General features: G+C 45.2%; 1 protein-coding gene across 3 annotated transcripts; it reads left to right on the forward strand.

Moving 5' to 3' along the window:
• The first annotated feature begins 667 nt into the window (after positions 1-667).
• GASK1A (golgi associated kinase 1A) lies at positions 668-25,157 on the forward strand. Of its 3 annotated transcripts, none has more exons than XM_081882975.1 (5): positions 672-1,320; positions 14,815-16,212; positions 21,956-22,078; positions 23,716-23,819; positions 24,775-25,157. In XM_081882975.1, the coding sequence occupies exons 1-5, from the start codon at positions 1,318-1,320 to the stop codon at positions 24,983-24,985; spliced, it is 1,839 nt and encodes a 612-aa protein (XP_081739101.1). In that variant the 5' UTR covers positions 672-1,317; the 3' UTR covers positions 24,986-25,157. The 3 variants fall into 3 exon arrangements, with proteins under 3 accessions (XP_081739103.1, XP_081739101.1, XP_081739102.1); XM_081882976.1 differs by lacking the exon at positions 672-1,320 and adding an exon at positions 12,963-13,046; XM_081882977.1 differs by lacking the exon at positions 21,956-22,078 and having other exon boundaries at positions 668-1,320.

Here is a 25,157-nt window from a genome sequence, read left to right on the forward strand (position 1 = left end):
TCCAGCATTACACTCCAAGAGGGTCTTGCTTCTCCCACGGCCACAATCCAGGGTTCAAATTGTCAACCCACATGGTGCTCTGACTCCACTTTCCCAAGCCTGCTGACCCTTGCAAACTGACCATATCCCTCCCAGCTCAGATCAGAAAAATTGCGATACTAGACACATCTCACCTAACTAACACAGAACTTGGTTGAATTCGAACCCTTTCCCAGATCCCAGAATTTAGGGGAGCCTTGAACCCCCACCCCTCCCAAGCTTATAGCAATAATAAAGATAACAGGATAATTATGACAGTGGTGAAAATGAACAGAAGCTCATAGCAACCAGAAATTCTGGGAGGCACAACAGGAATAATGAACTGGCTATATATTGGACACAGCAACTGGAAAACAAAAGGAAGCAAACAATACTGCCCATAAGATAACTGCACAATGAGATAACTGTTGATCTCCTTGCTTCTTAGCACCCACCCAGGTCAATGCCACCAACACTGGGAACCGCTGCTTTGACCACTGCGCAATACTGCCTCCCTCCTGGACCCACTTCTTCGAGTCTTCTGCATTTTGTCCAACCTAGTATTCATTGGCGAACCGTTTGCCCACAAACGACGCAGTGTGCTTCTCTTCTCTGTACAAGAGGAGCGCCTGGCCAGCTTCCCCCCCAGGACTAAGGCTCGCGGCTCAGGCTTTTAGTGTTTCAAGAGAAATCCGAGAAGGCTTTTATTGTGAAAAGAGCTTCTGCAATGCGAGCAGGCCTCCCCCCTTCCTCTGATCCCCCTCCCACAAGTCTGCCAGTCCTGGCACACTTTGAACACTCAGCAACTAAGTTGGCTGGCTGCTCAGCGAGCATTTTGTCCTATGGCTCAGAATCATCTTTCCCCCATTTGCACAGGGTCCCTCTGAACACTTCTACGAAACAGAGCAGCACCTGGAAAGTTTAGCAAGAGATTCACAGGCTGTATTTTTTGAAAATCCAACTCCCTCCTCTGCCTCTCTTTTTTTGGTTGAAAGATGAGTAAGAGGAGGCTCAGCTTGCAAACCAAACTATCCCAGCAAAGTGTGGCGGCTGGGAATGCACCTTGAAGATGTAACATCTGGTTGCAGTTACCCCAAGAGAGAGCGAGAAATGGAGAGAGACCAGAGATCTTGACGGCTGATGTTCTGGGCTCTTGGGAAGTTCGACGTATGGGGTCTTCCAGCTGAGCGATGAGAAATTAACGGGCAACCAATTAAAAGAGGCAACCGAGCCCGGGGTCTTCTGCCGGAGGTGAAGGCAGGAGGTGGGAGGAAAAGGAAGAAAACTGTCCATCTCAGCATGGTAAGAGTTTTGTTTCTAGTACACAGGTCACAGACTCTTCAGGTTACATATGCTTCAGGTTACAGACTCTGCTAACCCAGAAACAGTACCTCGGGTTAAGAACTTTGCTTCAGGATGAGAACAGAAATCATGCTCTGGTGGTGCGGGGGCAGCAGGAGGCCCCATTAGCTAAAGTGGTGCTTCAGATTAAGAACAGTTTCAGGGTAAGAACAGACCTCCGGAACGAATTAAGTACTTAACCTGAGGTACCACTGTAGTGCAGTCCTAGGAAGTTCAGTGTTGCTTACTCCCAAATACAGTGGTACCTCGGTTTAAGTACAGTCCTGTTTACGAACGATTTGGTTTACGAACTCTGCAAAACTGGAAGTAGTGTCCCAGTTTGCAAACTTTACCTCGGTTTAAGAACAGAATCTGAACGGAGGAAGGGCACCGGCGGCGGGAGGCCTCATCAGGGAAAGCGCACCTCAGTTCAATAACGGTTTTGGTTTAAGAACGGACTAATGGAAAGGATTAAGTTCGTAAACTGAGGTACCACTATACGGGGTTCAGGGCCAGCTCAAGGAATTTTGCTGCCTGAGCCAAAGGAGCCACCTGCCACCCCAGGCCATAGAGAGAACCCCACCATCCTGGCAGAGGAATCTTACTGACAATGGGACGGTATACCTGAGGCCAACAGGGGAATCGGGAGGAATGGAGGGATGTCGCCATTCACTCAGCGTCTGCCACCTCAGACAGCCCCCCCCACTCTGTCCAATGGCAGGGCCGGCCCCGCTAGAGTTGTAGTTTCAGTCTACAAAGTCCTTGAGGGGGACAAATGGATTTGCAAAGGTCTTGTTCCCACGTTACAGTTCTCCACTCTTCGAGGATTTCCCCTTGTCCAAAATGCAGACTTGCCCAGTGTGCCTTCCCCTGCTTCGGTTCCAGTGATGTGGAGCCGGCCGCGTGTCTCGTGGTATTAACTCCCACCCTGGGGGAACTGTAAGAAAACAAGTTGTGCCTCATCTACGGCTGACCGATACAAGACGGATGAGTTTTAGGATTTGTGACAGGTGCCATCCTGGCCCCGCGGCCAGCAACTGAGTGGCAAGTCAGCTGAGGGAAAGCAAATTGGGAGCCTCTTATATGTTCAGTTGCACAGCAGGCGTCATGTGGGAATGTGGTCTTATTATCCTGGACGGCAATGAAAACTGTTGTTCAGCTTGGTTTGGACCTTACTTTGGGGGAAAGGTGGACTAAACCAGGATGGCCTGTTGAGAAGAGATGTCAGGCCATGGTTATGAACCACCCTGCGATCTACAGGTATAGAAATTTAATATGTGGTAGTAATAATAATACTGCATGGAATGCGAAAGGTCGGAAATTCCATCTCTGACTTCTCCAGGGAAGGCAGAGAAAGACCTCTGTTTGAAACCTCGAGAGCTTGAATCAGAAGAATCTTTATTTGCACCAGCCGCTAGCCATAGCAATAAAATAAAATAAAATGTACTGAAGATAAGAGGTAAAAACCTAACGATGGAAAATACTCCTCTAGCACCATAATTCAAAAGCATCAATTCTTCGGCGATCAGCCTTCTTTATGGTCCAGCTGTCACTTCCATACATCACTATTGGGAAGACCATAGCTTTAACTATACGGACCTTTGTTGGCAAGGTGATGTCTCTGCTTTTTAGGATGCTGTCCCAAGATTCTGCCCATGCGCAAATATTTCCATCCTTCGTGCCTTCAGGCATTTGAGGATGAGTTGATTTCCAGTGCCAAGTATTGCAATGAAAGCATCAGTTAACCATCCTCCTCCCTTCCACAAAAGTTCATGAAGTTGATTTGTTTTTAAAGGAAAGATGGAAGTCTCCTTCGGAGAGTTTCTGTGACTATTTCCTTGAGCCAACTGACATTCTCGGCATTACCATGTGAGCTAGTTCCAGTATAACTTCTAGGAATCCTTGTCCGGGAAGTCAAGCAGAGAGCCAATTCTTTCCCTCCACACCTACCAGCCAGGATCTCAACTTTCCAGTCCTCAACACAACACTCACGGCAAGGATTCCTACCGATTCCTGACGCTAGATGTTAGCAAGATAGCGAGAAGGGAATTGTTTTAGCAGTAATGGCTCTTGGAGGACAAGAATGCTGAGCCTGCCCCCCCCTTTCTCTGAGAGAGCTGTAGTGCTTTCAAAAATATGTGCAAGGTTGCACATTTGAGCACTGATGCAGACATGTCGTCTGCATATTAAAGGGAGCTTTGCACTCTTGCATAGAGCCATCCCAGAGTTGTCAATTGTGCAACGGATGGTTCTTTCTCCTTTGCGGTTGTTGTTGTTTTAAAAAATATTTTTTATTTGATTTAACAAGCATAGAGTTATAACAATACCAAATAAATATCCACATTTAGAGATTTCTCTGAATCTCTAGCCTTCCCCCCCCCCCATCACCTTCATGGGTCTTATTGTCAACGTTTTCAACTGCATATTATTTCATAATCCATATTTTGTATGTATTCATATTGTCCACAGTATTTGTTACATTACAAGTGTTATTAAAATCCTGGTAATGTTTTCATCTGCTTTCAGTGGTCTCCTAAATACCGTATTTTTTGCTCTATAAGACCCACTTTTTCCCTCCTAAAAAGTAAGGGGAAATGTGTGTGTGTCTTATGGAGCGAATGCAGGCTGCACAGCTATCACAGAAGCCAGAACAGCAAGAGGGATTGCTGCTTTCACTGCACAGCGATCCCTCTTGCTGTTCTGGCTTCTGAGATTCAGAATATTTTTTTTCTTGTTTTCCTCCTCCAAAAACTAGGTGCGTCTTGTGGTCTGGTGTGTCTTATAGAGCGAAAAATACAGTACATTATAAAATCTCCCCATTCTTTCTTAAAGTTTTTGTTTTCTTGGTTCCTGAGCAGTTTTGCCATTTCGGCATACTCCAACAGCTTGGTTTGCCATTCTTCTCTGCTCGGGACTTTGTTCTCTTTCCATCTCTGGGCTAGTAGCTGTTGTCACATACATAAAAAGGTCTTTTCTGCTCCTTTGAGATGTCGGTACCTACAATTCCTAAATAAAAAGCTTCTGGGTTTTTTTTTTATTTTTACAAAAGTTATTTTAAACACATACCCCCAATTCATTATATATCATTTCCCATAATGCTTTTATTACTTTACACGACCACCACATATGATAAAAGGTACCTTCTTTTTCTTTACATTTCCAGCAGGTAGCTGTACTTGTCTTACACATTTTTGCTAACTTCGTTGTTGTTGTTGTTGTTGTTTAGTCGTTTAGTCGTGTCCGACTCTTCGTGACTCCATGGCCCAGAGCACGCCAGGCACTCCTGTCTTCCACTGCCTCCCACAGTTTGGTCAAACTCATGCTGGTAGCTTCGAGAACACTGTCCAACCAACTCGTCCTCTGTCGTCCCCTTCTCCTTGTGCCCTCCATCTTTCCCAACATCAGGGCCTTTTCCAGGGAGTCTTCTCTTCTCATGAGGTGGCCAAAGTATTGGAGCCTCAGCTTCACGATCTGTCCTTCCAGTGAGCACTCAGGGCTGGTTTCCTTCAGAATGGAGAGGTTTGATCTTCTTGCAGTCCATGGGACTCTCAAGTCTCCTCCAGCACCATAATTCAAAAGCATCAATTCTTTGGCAATCAGCCTTCTTCGTGGTCCACCTCTCACTTCCATACATCACTACTGGGAAAACCATAGCTTCAGCTATACGGACCTTTGTCTCTGCTTTTTAAGATGTGGTCTAGATTTGTCATTGTTTTTCTCCCAAGAAGCAGGCGTCTTTTAATTTTGCTAACTTACTAGGAGTCAAATACGAATGGTACATCATTTTCATATAGTTTTCTTTCAGCGTGCAACATGGCAACTTTCTCCATTGCTTAAGGAAGCGACTAACCTAAGTCTTTCCAGGCAAATCTGCACCACATCCATTTAGGCAACTGGATGTGCTATTTTGGTGCATCTGATCTTTGTAGTACAGTATACCGTATGTGCGCAAAGTGCTTCATTCATCCATTGTGTATTTGAGTCACCCACCCACCAATTGGGCCACATGGCTGGCAAGAACCACTGCTGAGTGGGGTAGGACTTACCTTGCTCATTCTCGTGGCATTGTGGCTGTTACCCAGAAAGTGGGGTGCCTCTTCTATCTCTGTGATACCCCCCTACCTATGAGCCTTTTGTTTCCCATAGGATGGTGCTCGTCTTCACTCCTTGTCGTTCGTCAGCAGCAGAAAAAACTTGGCTGCTCAAAACATTCTGTTATGATTACAATTGCCCACAGTCTCAAATGATAGGGCTGGTTCCACTCACACTTCATGCCTGCAGCTGAAAAACCCTTGCTGATGTCATGCAGAAACGGTGGCGGCAGAGATCCCTGTGCACTTGGGCCTTTCTCTCATGTTTCCGCAGTGGCAGCGACTCCCAATTCAGGTCACTTCAGCAAACTGGCAAACCCACAACCCACTTTTTAACCTCTTGGGTGTCTGAAAAAGTGGCTTGTTGACTTGCGGGAGCAAGTCAGCCAGGCCAGGAACTGGGCCAGGGAAGACCATGAAGGAAACCTGCGTTCGCGCGGACTTTGGGATCGTGGCCAATGTACACAGCTGAATTGGAGAGGTTACTCTCCTTTGCATGAGTGGTGATTTTTAGCATATGTGTGTTGGCTTTTTGCTGTTCTTTTCTCTCAATGGCAGCAGAAATGTAGGTCTCAGAACAAGTGAAAATTATTTTGCTTTGGGGGGGGGGGAGAGTCTCCTTTGAGGATGATTATTTATTATAGTTGCTTTTTTTCCTTTTCATTTTTGTACAAAAAGTAAACTCCAGGCGACTTGCAGGGATCCCCACTCTTAATTCCACTCCTTTCATCTGGCTATCTTGGAATCTAAAGAATTCACATTATGCATTCCTTGGGGAAAAGAAAATGGAGACTATATCTGCTGAGTTGCATGCCTTCAATGGAACCCGATGCTGTCCCCTATGAGGAACAAACTAGCACACTGCAAATCTTGAAGAAACTGAAAATCTGTGTTTTGCGGTTTTGTATGCGGTGTGAAAATAGAGGGTTGGTTTTTTAATATGTAAAGCATTTTTTTCCCCTTCAGAAAAACAAATGATTAAGAACGGCTTTGCAAAATCTGAGGAGGCACACAACAGCTTTTGAAGCCATTGGGAGTCAGAGCTGGTAATCCCATTAAGAAAGAAAAATATAAAACAAGACTGTGGTTCCTTCTGTACGAGATGTTCAGCCTAGAATTGTTCCGACTTCAGTCAGCCTCTGCTGATGGAGAATCCAGACAACATCATTGCCAGCTCATTGCATTCTGACTTCTTTCGCAAGGCCTAATTCGTGGCAACGCCCCCATCTCAGCAAAAAAGCAACTACAGTGTCAGTCTGGGTGCAAATAACTGTGGAGTGTTTTCTGGGCTACTGTGCTTTTAAATAACAGCTTCCTTCTCTGGAAGGAATAGTTTCCTCTGTCTCTCCCACCCTCTTCTGCCCATAGCTGTCAACTTACAGATTTGAAAATAAGGGATTAGCAGCCAAAATAAGGGATATTTCAATCACAGGTATGTTCAACTTCTGAGCCCCTCTGAACCAAAGGCAGAAAGCCCAGCAAGCAGCCAAACAAAGCCTCAAGCCTCAAGGAATACCACTGTCACCTCTCCGCTGGGAAGCGCTGAGCAAAGGCGAGTCCCCAAGCAAAGCAGCCGATTTGATCAGCACAAGGCATGCAAGCTCTACCCCCCCCAGTCATTCTTAGACTTCTTATTGGGTGAGCAACGCAGTCAAGCAACACAGTTGGAGCCTCCCTCCTCCCTGGCCGGCAAGGAGGGAGGGAGAGGAGCTGCTTCGTTTGAAACCTGGGAAATTTAAGGGACATCATCAATAAGGGACAGCAGCGGGACATGGAGCCTGGATAATGGACTGTCTCGCCAAATAAGGGACGCTTGACAGCTATGCTTCTGCCCCACATTTGCTTTTCTCTTTCCTTAGCCAAGTAATTGCGCCAACATTTGACAAGAGACAACTTGGAGCCAGTGGCATAGCGTGGCTTGCCAATGTCTGGGGCCATGGAAGTGGGGAAAGGGATGGAGTATGCATACATATTCAACTGCCAATTAGCACTTCTTCTCCTCTGTGCTGAATTCCCAGAATATCACCAAAGTCTTTTTCATATCTCCCCACAAAGGCATAAGCTTTCATTGGTTCTACACACCTCTGTTTTTTACCTTTATAAGTAAAGGAAATTCATTCAGTGAATTCCCATCTGACAGGCCTCCCACCTCAGGATCACCAACAGATTAGAAGCAGTCCTCATTTAAAGGCAAATTTACACTTTCTGAATCAATACACAAAGCAAAACTTGGCCGCTCTTCAAAAATCACACTTCCCCAAGTTTTGCAATGCTGTTTTCCAGACAAGCAATGTGTATATAGCACTTGGGAAGACAGGTAAACTAATTCCAGTGTACTGGAAGAAGCAAAGATCACCAGTGTCGAAGCAATGATTCTTCAACATCAACTTCATTAGACTGGTCATGTTGTGCGGATGCCTGATTATTGTTTGCCAAAGCAACTACTCTGAACTTAACAATGGAAAGCGTAAAGTTGGTGGTCAACAAAAGAAGCTGAAAGACTCTCTCAAGGCAAATCTTAAAAAAGTAGTAGAAACACTGACAACTGGGAAACACTGGTCTGCAAGCGCTCCAGTTGAAGAACAGCCTTTTCCAAAGGTGTCGTGGACTTTGAAGACACTCAAACTCAGGACAAAATGGAGAAATATGCTAAGAGGAAGGCACGCTTGGCAAATCCTCACCGTGATCAACTCCTGCCTGGAAACCTATGTCCCCACTGTGGAAGGACGTGTGCATCCAGAATTGGCCTCCACAGTCACTTACGGACTCACTTTTAAGACTGTGTTTATGGAAGACAATCTTACTCGGCTACAAGAAGAATATAGTAGGGGGAAATGGGCATCAGGATGCATAAATTAGTGAAAACAGCATGCAAAAAACAAACAAACCACTTTCTGTCCAAATTGCATGCAAACCTGTGGATATGAGGGGAAATTTGTGCTAAAGTGCTGGAGAAGTTTCACGAGGTTTTAGAAAGAGCAACCTGCAAATTGATGTGGAAATGTGTGGAACTGGACCTAAGTCTAGGGAAACCAGCAACCCAGAAAAACTGATATTGATGGATTTGCCCATCCCCCGCTTCAACCAGATCCTTTTAACTGGAGATGCCAGGAATTGAATCTGGGGTGTTCTGCAAGCAATGCATGCAGCGCTATTCTCCGTTTCCAAGGGATGTTCCTAACTTCCAAGGGGAAACATGTTGTCCCACCTCTCCTGTATACATGCAAGCAATCAAAACCGTATGTATGGGTTTGGCACTGGGCTGAATTTCAGCCATAAAATAAAAACGCCTCTCTCCTTTGTCAGTGTGGAGCTGACGCAGGCAGGCGTTTTAGTGGGGAAATGTTTAGCATGTTGCTTGCAGAAGCAAGGCAGTTGTGGGTCGTCTCCTCCCCAACCCCCAATCTCCACACCATCTTCTTCACAACCGCTAAGCCGCTTTAGGCTTTTGATATTGGGTGCCAGAATCAACACAAGGCATTTAATTTTAAGATATCATCTTTCATTTGTGAAAGGGGAGAGGGAACGGGAGATTGCGTTTTGTTGATGGTGAACAGCCTAGAGCAGAAGGGATTCAAGCCAAAACTCGCCAAAGCCAGGGGACACAAACCAGAAAGCAATATTTTGTGCTTGGAAGCTGCAAACAGTTTTCTTTTTTTATTTTCTTTTTATTTAAATATTTTTATTAGAGATTTTCTTGGTTTACAAAAGTACATGCCTTGTCTCTTTTTTTCTGGTTGTACAGTACAGTCGTACCTTGGATGCCGAACAGAATCTGTTTCGGAAGTCCTTTTGACGTCCTAAAAATTTCGGAAACCAAAGCCTGGCTTCCGATTGGCTGCAGGAAGCTCCTGCAGCCAATCAGAAGCCCCCTCAGACATTTGGCTTCCAAAAATAGTCCGCTAACTGGAACAATCACTTCCGGGTTTGTGGCATTTGGGAGCCAAAATGTTCGAGAACTAAGCTGTTTGAAAACCAAGGTACAACTGTATTTCTTACAAATCAGTTACATTTGTTGTGAGACCTTAATGTTGAGTACAGTACAGTGGTGCCTCGGGTTACAGACGCTTCAGGTTACAGACGCTTCATGTTACAAACTCCGCTAACCCAGAAATAGTACCTCGGGTTAAGAACTTTGCTTCAGGATGAGAACAGAAATCGAACGGTGGTGGGGCGGCAGCAGCAGGAGGCCCCATTAGCTAAAGTGGTACCTCAGGTTAAGAACAGTTTCAGGTTAAGAATGGACCTCCAGAATGAATTAAGTTCTTAACCTGAGGTACCACTGTATAAGGTTGGGGAGCTGGAGTCTGTAGCATAAAGCAGCAGGCTGAAAACATTTGCTCCTAGTAGATCTGCTAAAGAGTAGCTGTTCCATTAATTTAGGATGACCATGTGCCTTACTTTAGAGGGGACAGACTTCTGTTTGAAGGCATCCTCTGTTCAAAGGGATGTCTCCTCCGAGTCTGATTTAAAGATTTAAAAACCCTGTAAGATAAAAGATTTTTAAAAAAACTGTAAGAAGGGAGACCAGAAGCCTAGATGTTGCCCACCAATAGTCAACACCTGGACAGTTAACCTAAAGGTAAAGGGAGCCCTGACCATTAGGTCCAGTCGTGACCGACTCTGGGGTTGCGGCACTCATCTCGCTTTATTGGCCGAGGGAGCCGGCGTACAGCTTCCGGGTCACGTGACCAGCATGACTAAGCCGCTTCTGGCGCAACCAGAGCAGCGCACGGAAACACTATTTACCTTCCCGCCGGAGCAGTACCTATTTATCTACTTGCACTTTTACGTGCTTTCAAACTGCTAGGTTGGCAGGAGCAGGGACTGAGCAATGGGAGCTCACCCCATTGCAGGGATTCGAACTGCTGACCTTCTGATCGGCAAGTCCTAGGCTCTATGGTTTAACCCACAGCGCCATCTGCGTCCCTCGGATAGTTAACCTACTCTGCATAAAAAAGTAACTCTGTACCCTCTTTTAAAATTTATTTAAAGTGATGCATTTCCTCCCCCCGCAAAGCATTAAGTGGCCACCCTACAGTAATTTCTCTGCTGTACTTTTCTGCGTTTCCAGCCTTCACACACACACACACACACACACACACACACACACCAACCAGGAGTCATATATCTATTCTTTTTTGTTCCATCATCACGGCATTTAACCAGGACAGGGAACGATCTTGTCAATCACTTTCTTTAGAAGGGAGAGAGAGAGAGAGGCAGGCGCTGGAATGCATCAAGAAGAGGATGTTCGCTGCCTCTGAAGAGATCAGAGCAGGAGCAGACAAGGAAATTAATAACAGATTTCTGGCATCTCCTCACAATTTATGTTGGTTCTGTTTTCCGCGATGCGAGACCAAGCTTGCAGCAAAGGTCCTGGATAGAATGTATTATTATAATAATAAGGAAGGGACTTCGAGGAGGAAGAGGTACAGATGGAGAAAAGGCAGAGAGCCTCATTTGGAGTTCATTCAGGTAGCGTTGCTGGAGTCTGAGTCCCCCAATGTGGACGCTTTGCTTAAATTTTATCCAGGTTCAATGCAGAGATTTCTGTCATGTCCCTTTGCTCGGCTATTATACTGCTTAGGAGTTTTTTTGGCAGAAAATTCTATCCAGTCTTTCAGCCAGGAGACTGGGGAGCCCACGAGAAGCTTTGTGAGGCGCAAGAATGAGGCTGGGAGTTTGTTTGCTTGCGATGGCTCAGTTCCTGGAGCTTTGCCGTGGTGTCTGCTTAAAGGTGTTATAGGAAAATCCTTAGGCTCACTTGGATCGCCAAAGACACCAGCCAAGAATATAGGAGCAAAACAGCAGCCTGTAGGCCTGATCTTTATTCAAAAGACTGTTGCAACAGGACTTCCACCCACCACATGGAAGAAGCCCTGAACAAAAGGTTGCTCTTACTTTTATAAATTTTCCCTTTTACCCACAACACCCTTAGTAAGCATCATAGATATGTCACAAACAGGGAGGGGTTTTTTTCTGGCAGAAACCGGCTAATCAGGTTTGCCCCCATCTATCCCTTGCCCTCCACCTCACACCCATTGAAATGTAGGTGGGTTCCCACAAGGCAAGACACAGCGATGACAGCCAGAACCTATATCGAACTACATAACTGGGAAACGGGCAAAGCAACTGCTTATATACATTCCTGAAAGCCTGGGCCACTCCCACTCCCAACGCGATTGGCTGTCTAAACTTCTAAGCTGCAAATCACGACTCAGAGTCTAAGGGCCAATGGCAGAGGCCCAAATTCTGAAATGTTCTGTGATTGGACATCATGTATCGAATCAGAACACAGGAGCTCAGAATCCTTAGTCCAGACTCAAGCTCAGGCAAACGTAGACCACTGAATATATAACACCCATCAAGTGATACAATGGAAATATTTGCAGATTCCTGGTTTTCCCGGTCAGGTAATCACACTTCTTTGTCCTGACCAAGAGCACAATCCATTCTTGGATGGTCTGCTATTGTCCATGGCACCCATTTGCCAGTGTTATGTACTGAAGTTCTCACCCTGGGCTAGCAGGGGGATACTGTAGATAGTTTTCATACAAATGCAAATAAGGAATTGAAAGTGACGTTCAGTGATTGGATAGTTACAGAAAGTGGTTACTGTTGCATTGTAGTGGAGCTCTATATAAGCAGGCTGGCTGAACCCTTCAGTTCTGTTCTGGGTCTGTGAATAAACAAGAGCTGTTTGAAGAATCACTGTGTCGTCTGATATGTTCACCCACAACTTAACAGCCAGGATGGCAGTGATTATCTCTTGTGCAAGAGGCTGCTGTGCACGTTCCGGTAACAAGGTGCACGCTCAAAAGATGGGCTTTAAGGGTGGCTGCGACATCACATAAAAATCTGCTTTGTGGTACCATTGCGTTCCAGAGTCTTCCAGAATGACTACTATCCTGGGGCCTTTCCCCACCAACTTTAATCCGGCTTGCCCCCAGAATGGAAGTGAGCCTGCTTGTGTTGTTGTTGTTGTTTAGTCGTTTAGTCGTGTCCGACTCTTCGTGACCCCATGGACCAGAGAACGCCAGGCACCTCTGTCCTCCACTGCCTCCCGCAGTTTGGTCAAACTCATGCTGGTAACCTTGAAAACACTATCCAACCATCTCGTCCTCTGCCGTCCCCTTCTCCTTGTGCCCTCCATCTTTCCCAACATCAGGGTCTTCTCCAGGGAGTCTTCTCTTCTCATGAGGTGGCCAAAGTACTGGAGCCTCAGCTTCACAATCTGTCCTTCCAGTGAGCACTCAGGGTTGATTTCCTTCAGTATGGAGAGGTTTGATCTTCTTGCAGTCCATGGGACTCTCAAGAGTCTCCTCCAGCACCATAATTCAAAAGCATCAATTCTTCGGCGGTCAGCCTTCTTTATGGTCCAGCTCTCACTTCCATACATCACTACTGGGAAAACCATAGCTTTAACTTGTAATTTTCTGCTTGTAATTTTCATTTATTTTAACCTGCCTTTCTAGTATTATGCCCCCACAAACCAGCACACAAAGGAACGAGAAGCAAGTTACAGTCGAAGAATAGACACAGCGGAACAGATGTGCTGATTGCCATGAGAAACTACTCTGGAGACACAGGCTAGTATGAACTGCAGGTCCCCTCACCAAAAAGTCACCAATCCGCTTTAAATTCTTTAGTCTCAATGCTTCAGCAGCCAGCTATTTCTTAGGAAACAAATTGAGTGTTTATTCCTTTATTGTAAATGGAGCCTCACGCTTTCTACTGAGACGTAACTCCCACTGTACAGTGGTACCTCGAGTTAAGTACTCAATTCGTTCTGGAGGTCTGTTCTTAACCTGAAACTGTTCTTAACCTGAAGCACCTCTTTAGCTAATGGGGCCTCTTCCTCCTGCTGCGCCGCCAGAGCACAATTTCTGTTCTCATCCTGAAGCAAAGTACTTAACCCGAGGTAATATTTCTGGGTTAGCGGAGTCTGTAACCTGAAGGATCTGTAACCTGAAGCGTATGTAACCCGAGGTACCACTGTATTCAATGGAGCTTACTCCCAGGTAACTGGGTAAAGATTGTGCAGCCTTACACTGCAATCCTAAGCAGTTTTACTCAGAACTAAGTCACACTGAGTTCAATAGAATTTACTCTCTGGTATGTTCCTGATCCTTCTCACAGTTTCTTTTCTTTCTTTCTTTCTTTCTTTCTTTCTTTCTTTCTTTCTTTCTTTCTTTCTTTCGAAACTGCTCATAGCATATGTCCTGTAGGTGTCATTTCTTTTCTTTCTTTTTTAAATAATTTTTATTGGGTTGGGTTTTGTTTTTTAAAAACCCCCTCAATACCTATAGTCATTACATTGCATTCAAATTTTCCCCTTCCCTGCTGACTTCCCTCAACTTCCATCCCTGGTTTATTACATCTCATATTGCATCCTGCTGTTTATATATACTTCTATATTGTCATACTATTAGGTTTCTTGTTTTTTATAAATACAATTGCAAATGTTTATTTAAATCCTGCCAATGACTCTATTATTATTTTTTTGTTTCTGCAAATATGATGTAAAAAGTTCCCATTCTTTCTCAAAGTCACTATTATCTTTTTTACACAGTTTATCTGTTAACTTTGCCAACTCTGTATAGTTCATCAGCTTCTTTTCCCATTGTTCCTTTGATGGTATTTCTCCAATCTTCCAGTTCTGTGCTATCAGAATTCAGATCCTTCTCACAGTTTCCATTATATTATTATTATTATTATTATTGACACGGGTGTCGCTGTGGTCTGAACCGCTGAGCCTCTTCGTCAGAAGGTCAGCTGTTCGAATCCCTGCGATGAGGTGACGTTGCTCTGTCCCAGCTCCAGCCAACTAGCAGTTCGAAAGCACACCAGTGCAAGTAGATAAGTAGGTACCGCTGCAACGGGAAGGTAAATGGCGTTTCCATGTGCTCTGGTTTCCGTCACAGTGCAACCCCATAGTCGCCTTTGACTGGACTTAACCATCCAGGGGTCCTTTACCTTTTTACCTATTATTATTATTATTATTCTTTTCATCAGAGAAATGTTGGAGGATACATCTCTACACTTGTACAGAAATATGAAGCGAGAATCATTCTCCTTAGATCCCTGCTTCCATCTATTCACCAAAGTGAGGAAGCTTGGTTCCAAATAACATTTGGGACGTTTGGGTTCCGAAGAACATTCGCAAACACTCACTTCTGGGTTTGTGGCATTCAGGAGCCAAAACGTCCAAGCACCAAGGCATTCGGGATCCAAGGCACGACTGTAATTTTCTCTTAGACCATAGCAAGCTGTAAATTTTATACCCCTCTTCTGCAATCGTTCCTGTGCTTCCATGTCTATATTATGAAAAATCACTCTTTTTCTTATTCAAATTCCTCAGGCCCAAAGAACATGGTATCGAATGAGGCTAAAGAAATCTCCTGTGACTGGTTTCTGCTTCTTGCTCGCCTTGTCTGTGGTGGCTCTTACTAGTTTCTCTTCGACATCCCTGAACAGCTACAAGAAGTCCAATTTCCAATACCTGCCTGGGAATGAGCCTCAAGGAAAAGCTGCCCGTCCAAAGCATTTGTGGGCATCCTCTACTGTCCCCATTGCCTGGCAGGCTTGGCGTCAAAGCCACCGGGAATGGCCCAGGCATCAGGGAAGACAGACTCTGCCAAACCCCAGCTCAGCCCGCAAGCAGAAGAGCCAGGGAGGGCGAAATCTTAGGGGTTTAAAATCAAAGGGGCAGGTTAAGAAACATAATGTCGCAGCAAAAAGCTCCGAATGCAGCAGAGAAATCCGGCGCCAAGCCTATCCCTTCAGGACTGGCCAGAAAAACATGAGAAAGATTGATGCCGCTTTTGCCAGCGAAGATCTGAGCACAAAGAAAATGGCGGGTCAGAGGGAGTCGGCCCCATCCTCTCATCCTTTCCGAGATGCGGAGCTTGGAGCTCTTTTATATCTCAAGAATGCATCCACAGGCCCACAGACTTCTCCTCAGGAACAATGTAAGGCCGATGCGCAGGCAGCTGGCGCCAAACATCAACACTCAGGTGTCATCAAAGCCATCACCTCAGGCGGAAAGTCGTTCCGCGGCACGGCAGGCCTTGGGAGACCGATGGAAAACTCTCGCTCTCAGAACCCAGAACCATCTCCGTTTTGGGCCAGAGATGCAGAGGAGCTGCAGAAATCGCAGTGGTGCAAGGAGCCCCAACCCAACGGCGTTTCTGGAAGACGAGAGGGCAGTCTGAGGTTGGGCGAAAATGCCCTTCCGTGGTTTACGCCGGACGATGTGGAGAAGATGAAACTCCTTGCCAATGGGACAGTTGTGAGCAAAGACCGAATCCCTGCCCATGGGCAAATACTCCGGGTCGGCCTTTCGCCCAGCCAAGACGCCATTTCCCACAACACCAAAAGACTCTGTTCTGAGGGGCTGTGCGGAGTAATCAAAAGGCCCACCGACCTCTATGAGGTTCTAGCTTTCCACTTGGACAGAGTTTTGGGGCTCCACCGGAGCCTGCCTGCGGTGGCCAGGAAGTTTGGCGGTCCCCTGCTCCCTTACAAATACACCGACGGTGCCGCCAGACCCATTGTATGGTGGGCCCCCGACATACAACATCTGAATGATCCCGGGAATGACCAGAACTCCTTTGCTCTAGGGTGGCAGCAGTACCAGGAGCTACTGAGGCAACGGTGTGGCATGGAAGATTCCAGAACAACTCTTGGGAAGGGACGATGTTTGACCGTCCTGCATTCGGAATGGGCCAAGCTGGCCCTTTTTGACTTTCTCCTGCAGGTAAACCTGGTGGTGGAGCAACCTTCCTTCCTTCCTTCCTTCCTTCCTTCCTTCCTTCCTTCCTTCCTTCCTTCCTTTTCCTGAACAGTGCAACTGCCAAGTCATGATAAGAGACTCAATGGTGCTCCTTATACCTCGGGTTAAAGACGCTTCAGGTTGCGTTTTTTCAGGTTACGGACCACCGAAACCCGGAAGTAGTGACATGGGTTACTTCTGAGTTTCGGCGATTGCGCATGCACAGAAGCACTAAACTGCGCTTGGCACATGCACAGAAGCACCAAATCGCAACCCGCGCAAATGCGCGTTGTGAATGTGCATCCCGCACGGATCACGTTCGCAACCCGAGCGTCCACTGTACAGCCGTAAATTCATTCACATGTTTTGTAAACTCTGCTTTAAAATTCATTTTAAGCCTTGGAATATCACGTGTCAATTTTCTATGAGAACACTGCTTGATGCTTCCATACCAAGGCTCCAAATCACTTAAAATTTGCACTGCATAGTCTTTAGAATCAATTTGCGACAAATGAACATCTTTAAGTCCACCAACATTGGTTGCCTTGACTTGGCTGTTTTGCTCACAAATTTATTGACAGCTGCACAAGTTATGATAGCAAGGAAGTGGAAGGGGCAAGCAGAATATAAAATGGCAGAATGGTATAAGGAGGTGTAGGATACAGCTATTAATGATAAATTAACACGTGACATTAAGATAAGATGGGGAATAAGCAGGATAAATAATTTTGAAGAGATATGGAGGGTGTTTCTAGAATTTGTACTGTTAAAATGCAAAGGGGTCAAACCATCACAAGAGGTGTTGAAATTTTGGGAGGTTGGATAATTACAATGGAGCGGTCTCAGTGGTGGGTTGCACATTTTTATTCTTATTTATTTAAGATTATTACTTTGTCAAGAAGACGAAGAAGAACCACTGGCCTGGCTTACTATAAGGCATTTTCTGATGTTCCTCTGCCATGCTGGGCAGAGATTTTGATTTAAGTGCACTGACCTGTAGAGATTCGCTCATGCAGAGAACCAAGCCGTATTCTCCTGATGGCTTGTGTTCCTATAACTCTTTGCAAATCCCACCAAGATGAGAGAGCTTTTCCATTATTAAATGTGAGCACAAGACTTCGCCATAATCTTATTATTTGCAGCTCTCTTAATATATGGCTCTTTCACATGTTTTCCCAAAGACCAGCTGCGCTCGTTGGAAATCCATCCTAAACTGCACACAGAGAGACTATTTCTGTTGGTTGTGGGTTTGAATGGTTTTTTTTTAACACCTTGAGTCGCTGATATAATTCCGATTGCTCTGTGAACAGCTCTCCACAGGAATAAGGGTTCATTGCCAAGAAAAATCTCAGAGAGAGAGAGAGAAAGAGAGAGAGAGAGAGAGAGAGAGAGAGAGAGAGAGAGAGAGAGAGAGAGAGAGAGAGTGTCATGTGCTGTGGATGATTTTTTTAAAATGACAACAAAGCAGATGCTATTTTCAGGACTTGATTTGAAATATCTGGCAGTTCTCACAGCCCCAGTTTCCATACGAGATTGTGCTATAGGTGTGTAGCACAGGCGTACACACGCTTCGACAAACTTATCCTCCAAAAACTGCAGCACAAAACACACCAATAGTCTTATTTTTCTTTCACGCCCCAAATTATCCCTTTCTGCTTTTCTCTGTAACTTTGTGGCTGGGAAAAGGGGTGCAAGGTTTCGAGCTGAAAGCAGACAGAAGGGAAAGAGTTAAATATCTCCCCCTGACTTCCCACTGCTGAAACCAGAAGGGAATGCTCTTAAATGCAACTTCTATGTTAACATCTAGTTTGGACCCCAATCCCCATTGAACCTGTCGAGTTTCGTTGAGGTAAACAGGGATGGTCAGGCTATCTGGGCAGTTAATATGCAGCAACTGGAGTTTGGCATCATTGCAAAATTTATTCAACATATTTGCTTCTTCCAGATACAAACATTTTTTTGTTTGCTTGGCTTGTGTGTGTATTTTAATACTTATTTTGGCAGGTACTAGGGTTATAGAGATAAAGAGCTGCGTGAAGTGTGGAATGCAAGGGAGAACAAGGTTTTAGTCTTTAAAGAATAAAAACCTTACAGAGGCATTGTAAGAGAGATTGGCTCCAAGGGTAGATTTACACTCCTGGTTTTTAATGTTAAGGAATGGTTTTGATAACATATATGGACACACGACATCCTATTTCTAATGTTTTTAATGTGTTATTATAGGGACGCGGGTGGCGCTGTGGGTTAAACCACAGAGCCTAGGACTTGCTGATCAGAAGGTTGGCGGTTCGAATCCCCGCGGCGGGGTGAGCTCCCGTTGCTCGGTCCCTGCTCTGCCAACCTAGCAGTTTGAAAGCACGTCAAGTGCAAGTAGATAAATAGGTACCGCTCCGGCGGGAAGGTAAACGGCGTTTCCGTGCGCTGCTCTGGTTCACCAGAAGCGGCTTAGTCATGCTGGCCACATGACCCGGAAGCTGTCTGCAGACAAACGCCGGCTCCCTCGACCTGTAGAGCGAGATGAGCGCACAACCCCAGAGTTGTCCGCAACTGGACCTAAAGGTCAGTGGTACCTTTACCTTTTAATGTGTTATTAAAATATGACACTGGAAGGCGCTGTTGAGCAACCAGCAACAGGGAGACAGCGTTTCGACTGGGGCTGGGGTGGAAACCAAGGTAAAAAATACATAAGGAATTGGGAAAATGTTTGAAAGTACTTTCCCAAAAAAACCCAGAGTCCTTTCTGTTGTCAGCTTCCTATGTTCCCGATAGAGACATAAAATACATATTACCTCCCCCCGGTCCCCATCCTGTCCAATCTTAAGAACAATATACAGAACCATGGAGGGATGGATGCAAGAGCAGTAATTTCAATGCCACCAACTGTGTAATGATGGCTCTAGGATAATTCTTGGAAGGTATCAGTATTTTCCCTGGCAACCTCAGAAGGCGAGAAATCTGAACCATCATTAAACGGCTGCCAACTCTCACACTTTCAGATATTCCACTAACGCGCCATCTGCTGAAATGGTGTGACTTATCGGTACAGTGAAAAAGAGAACAAACGGTGCTTTCTCATGTTACGAAATCGCCCGAGAAATCAACGCCTCACTTAAACTGCACAAGTTGGAGCGTGCAGTTCAAACCAGGCTCGAGGCGGCTTGCAACATGAAACAAATACTGAACTGCCGCATCGCAAAAGGAGTCACAAATAATAAATGAAGCGTTTTTTAAAAATACGCAACCAAACGGAACCGTTTCCGCATGAGTCGCAACAAAATCTGAAATAAAGATGGAGAATACGGAGAGCGACGACAGCAACGACCCCCACCCTAGGGTGCCAACTTGAGTAAAATATTGGGGGGTGGTAGGAAAGCCCAGCCCAATTGCAAGAAGTGGTACCCACCCACTCTTTGAATGGCAATGCCCATCAACTTTAGGGGGGGGAGACCCTCAAATACTTTATTGGGGGCCAAAGGGACCTCAGCCCCTAGGAGTTGGCTCCTGATCTCCACCCCACATAACCCACAAAACAACACCCCCAGCCCAAGAGTCTTTTCAGCAGCCTCCGCTTTTGTAGTTGGAGTCAGTCAGAGACTCCAGATGAGGTCTTCCAGGACTCACAGCCAAGATGGTCTGGCCTGTTCAGCAGCCTCCAACCTTGCCAGACAATTGCTTTTTCAGAATGGGTGGTGGCTGATTGGCTAATTCTGGGCTGCTCCTGTAGGCCAATCAGGTTGCGGATTCACTTTCTCCAGAAGCCTGATTGGCTGCTGCTGCAGGCCAATCAGGTTGCTGATTCACTTCATTCAGGAGTCTGATTGGCTGCTCCTGCAGGCCAGTCAGGTTGTTGATTCACTTCCACCTGGAGCTGGATTGGGTGGCTCCTGCTGACCAATCAGACTGCTGCATTCTGGATCCTATTATTCTAGGATTCAGCTCAGTACATAACAGTAACCCTGGCTTGAATTCAACCTGGGGGGAAAGGAAGAACCGGGAGCTCGCTCCAATGTTTTCCTTGGCATCGGAAACTTGGCACCTTTGGAATCTGATGCCTTTTTCTGTTGCTGTGGAGGGTGACTGAAATAAGTGGCCCATCTGACAAAGCACGGGCTTCAGTCTGTGCTCCTTGTTCCTTCTTTTAGCCAACATCTTCCATCATCAGACATCATATATGACACCAGGCCTGGGAAAGGTTGATGTGCTATGCTCTAAGGAGCCTGGTAGGCCAACCTCTCACAGTCTTGTGTGCCTCTAGAGATCAGCAAGGTTTATCTCGCGTGGGCCGGTTCACTCCAGTGGAGATCCCTCTGTGGGCCAGATCATGTGCGCAAGTCCACAATTTCCTGTGCCTGCATCTGCGCAGACAAAATTTCCAGCGCCTACGTCTGTACAGACGCGATTTTCGGTTCCTGCGCCTGTGCAGATGCAATTTCTGGCGCCACGGAAGTGAGTCCCCATGCTGCACTGTGGCGGTTTAGCGCATCGAGCGGGGACTCGCCGAGTGGATGGCTAGGTTCGAGGGCGGCTCATGCGCTGGTTGAATGACCCCCGTGGCCTGCTTGTGGCTCATGGGCCTTAGGTTGCCGACCCCTGATCTAGAGGTGCCCATCACCAGTTTGTAGTGTAGGTTCCTGGCTCCAAGCAAGTGTTGCGCTTCCCTGGTGGACTGGACAGTGGCTAGTCCTTTCGCCGGCCAGCATCTAATCCAGGGAGTCTGAAATATAGTCAGAGTCGAGAGTGGATTTCATGCTCCTTATTCAGCTCATAGCAGTGAGGAGGAATGAAAGTTCCCCTCCCTCCTCAGTGGGCAACGACAGCGCCCTCCCTCTTGGCCAGCCCAAGGTCAGGCTGTGCGTGAGCATCCCTTCTCTGGCCATGAGGAAGGGTGCCCCCATCCCAGCCCCAAAGGCTCGTCCCATTCGCTGCTTGCCTCCCTGCGGCTTCGACCTCAATTTGGAATCCTGTCCTGGGGCACCCGGGGCCACGGTCCTCCCATGCTATGCTACTGCCAGTCACATCATCATCATCACTATCATCATCATCATCATACCCTGCCCATCTGGCTAGGTTTCTCCAGCCACTCTGGGCGGCTTCCAATAAAAATTAAAAATACGTTAAAACACCAGTCATTAAAAACTTCCCTAAACAGGGCTGCCTTCAGATGTCTTCTAAAAGCAAGATACAGTAGTACCCCGTGTTACAGATGTTTCAGGTTACAGAAGCTTCAGGTTACAGACTCTGCTAACCCAGAAATAGTACTCGGGTTAAGAACTTTGCTTCAGGATGAGAACACAAATTGCATGGCGGCGGCGCGGCAGCAGCAGGAGGCCACATTAGCTAAAGTGGTGCTTCAGGTTAAGAACAGTTTCAGGTTAAGAAAAGACCTCCAGAACGAATGAAGTTCTTAACCCGAGGTACCACTGTAGTAGTTTATCTCTTTGACATCTGATGGGAGGGCCTTCCACAGGGTGGGCGCCACTACCGAGAAGGCCCTCTGCCTGGTTCCCATTGACATTCTTGTTTTATAGGTGGGGCTGAATGAGTGACTAATCTGGGCAGTTACGATTAGGCTCCGGATTCTAGGCTCCAGATCCTAGGTTACTCTGCAGTCCAGTAGACCACACAGTCTCCAAGGACAAACAACCTAGAGATTGTCCGCCAGCTGCCAACAAATATTTGTCTTCCGTACAGAATTTTTACGCCTCTGAATCCTCCACATCTCCTGCAGGTCCACGACCGCCTGGATCGATACTGCTGTGGTTTCCAGCCAGATCCTTCTGAGCCCTGTGTTCAGGAACTGCTCCACGAGAAGTGCCAAAATCCTGCCGAGCTGGTCTTGGTTCATATCTTGGTATGCCACTTCACTGTGAATTGAGTTGGTTTCTGTTCTAACAAAGGATTCTCTGAATCCCTGGGCTTCCCTTCACCCCTCTGTGGTTTCCATAGTTATTCTTTTCCAACTGCATCATATAATGTTCTCCATATTTTCTTAACACTCAGTTCTCACCATAGTTGTCGTTACATTGCAAGTGTTTTTTTAAAACCCTGCCAATGATTTTAATTGTTTACAGTGTTCTTTTAAAATAGATTTAAAAAATTGTCCAGTAGCACCTTAGAGACCAACTAAGTTTGTTCTTGCTATAAGCTTTCGTGTGCATGCACACTTCTTCAGATACGAAAGCTTATACCTAGAACAAACTTAGTTGGTCTCTAAGGTGCTACCGGACAATTTATTATTATTATTTTATATATTTCGACTGCATCAAACCAACACGGCTACCTACCTGGATCTAGTGTTCTTTTAAGTAACTTATAAATTTTCGCCATTCTTTATTAAATTTATTGTCCTCTTGATCTCTGATCTTCCTGGTCATTTTTGCCATTTTAGCATAGTCCATCATCTTCATCAGCCATTCTTCTCTTGTAGGTATTTTATCTTCCTTCCATCTTTGGGCTAATAACATCCTCACAGCTGTCGTAGCGTACATGAACAGTATTTTCTGTTCCTTTGGTGTTTTTGGACCTAGAATTCCTAATAGAAAAGCTTCTGTTTTTTTTCACAAAAGCTATTTTAAACATTTTTTTCAACTCATTGTAAATCATTTCCCAACATGCTTTTATCATCTTGCACGTCCACCACATGTGGTAGAATGTGCCTTCCTTCTCTTTACACTTCCAACATATATTTGTAGCAGTTCTATACATTTTGCTAGTTTAGTAGGAGCCAGTTACCAAAGATACATCGTTTTTCATATAATTTTCTTTCAATGTGCAGCATGCTGTGAATTTTAAATCCTCCCTCCATAATTTCTCCCACTATGAAAGTTGTATATTATGTCCAATATCCTTTGCCCATTGTATCATTACTGAGTTTCTGTTCTAACGCTTGGTGATATGTGGACTAGCCTGGCGATGAATTCTTGCTTCTTACTAAAACATCTCCCCGGGCCCTAAATGTCAAAGTAAACATTTGGATGAAAGAAAATAGGAATGAAAGAAGATGAACTATAAAGTCTCTTGGGGGAAGTGAGAGACTTCTGTGGCTAAGGACCACTTCGCATTTAGTGATGTAAGCGTAATTGCTTTGTGAAGGATATCGCCACACACATAAAAATATCCATATAGCACTGAGCTGTAGGGTAAACATGCCAACATTTCCCAAAATGTTCTGTAACAGACTGTTCACATTCATGTACCTGTGTCCTGAGAGCCAGTGTGGTGTAGTGGTTAAGAGCGGTAGACGCATAATCTGGTGAACTGGGGTCACATCTCCGCTCCTCCACATGCAGCTGCTGGGTGACCTTGGGCTAGTCACACTTCTCTGAAGTCTCTCAGCCCCATTCACCTCACAGAGTGTTTGTTGTGGGGGAGGAAGGGAAAGGAGAATGTTAGCCGCTTTGAGACTCCTTTGGGTAGTGATGAAGCGGGATATCAAATCCAAACTCTTCTTCTTTTCTTCTTACTGCCAAGTTGATTCTTCTTTTACAGATCCGGAGGAGCAAGCCTTCACATTTAGTATTTATTGACAACGCAGGCAGACCAGGCCATCCAGATGCAAAACTGAACTTCAGGCTGCTGCAAGGCATAGACGGGTAAGATGGGCATTGGCGAGTATTACCTGTGGGCTGTATGTATTCAATAACATTTCCTCTCCATGGTGCTCAAAATATTGATGATAAAACTAGGACAGCCCTGTTCCTTTTGAGCAGGAGATGGTTTAGTGACTATCCATTCTTATTTAATAAATAATAATCTGGAGGTCAGAAATGAGAAACAAGTCGCTTTAATGTTTATAGACGCAGAAAAGGCCTTTGATAATATTTCATGGGCATTTATGAAGAAAACGATAGAAATGATGGATTTTGGAGAGGCTTTTGGTAAAAGTATTGAGGCAATTTATTCAGAACAACAAGCTATGCTGATTGTGAACAACGGGATTATGGAAAAATGTAAAATAATGAAGGGGACAAGGTAAGGGTGTCCCCTGCCCTGTCACCGTTATTATTTATATTAGTATTAGAAACCCTGGCAAAAAAGACACGTGCAGATGATACAATAAAAGGAATAATGGTAGGAAATAAAACATATAAATTGAAAGCTTTTGCAGATGACCTTGTGATTACAGTAGACGATCCTAAGTACAGTTTACTGAAAGTGTTGTAGAGGATCCAGGAATTTGGACAGTAGCAGGAATCAAATTAAATAAAAATAAAACTAAGATATTGATGAAAAATATGACAAAACAATGTAAAAAGGATCTACAACAAGTTTCCGACTTATGTTTATATATAAATACTTGGGGGTATGACTAACAGCTAAAAATATTAACTTATGTAAAGATAGTTATATAAATATCTGGAAAGAAATAAAGAGAAATTTAGAGATTTGGGGTAGGATGAAATTAATCCTTCAATAAATATCAGGCAGAAAAGAAATAGATCCCAGGGAGCAGAAGTTGGATTGCTTCGTATGCAGCCTTCATGCACTAATACTTTAGAATATGGGATTCTGTCTATAAAAAACATAACTTTTAATTTCTTTCGTCAGGTTTCCTGAGACAGCTGTGACTGTGCTCAAGTCAGGATGCTTGCAAAACCTGCTTTTGCAATCTCTGTATGTCGATGAGGAATTCTGGGGAAACCAGGGTGGACGTGAAGGAATGAAGCAATGGCTCCAAACCATCGACAGGAGAGGACAGATTCTGCTTAGGTATATTCAGGAGCACAACTTAACGGGCACAAAAGAATCCTCGCATTAGTCTTTCTTGACAAGGGTGACACGCTCACCTGCAACAAAAAGGAGCTTTTGAGCTTTGTCTGTGAAAATACCTCTGTGCCCAGATCTGCCAGCAGACACACAGGCCTTTGAGTGGCTATGTAACTTCTGTCATATGTGAATTCTGAAAATAAAGCTAATTTTTAAAAAAGAAA

This window comes from Podarcis melisellensis (genome assembly GCF_964234715.1).
Source record: "Podarcis melisellensis genome assembly, chromosome: 12".
NCBI classification, from domain to species: Eukaryota; Metazoa; Chordata; class Lepidosauria; order Squamata; family Lacertidae; genus Podarcis; species Podarcis melisellensis.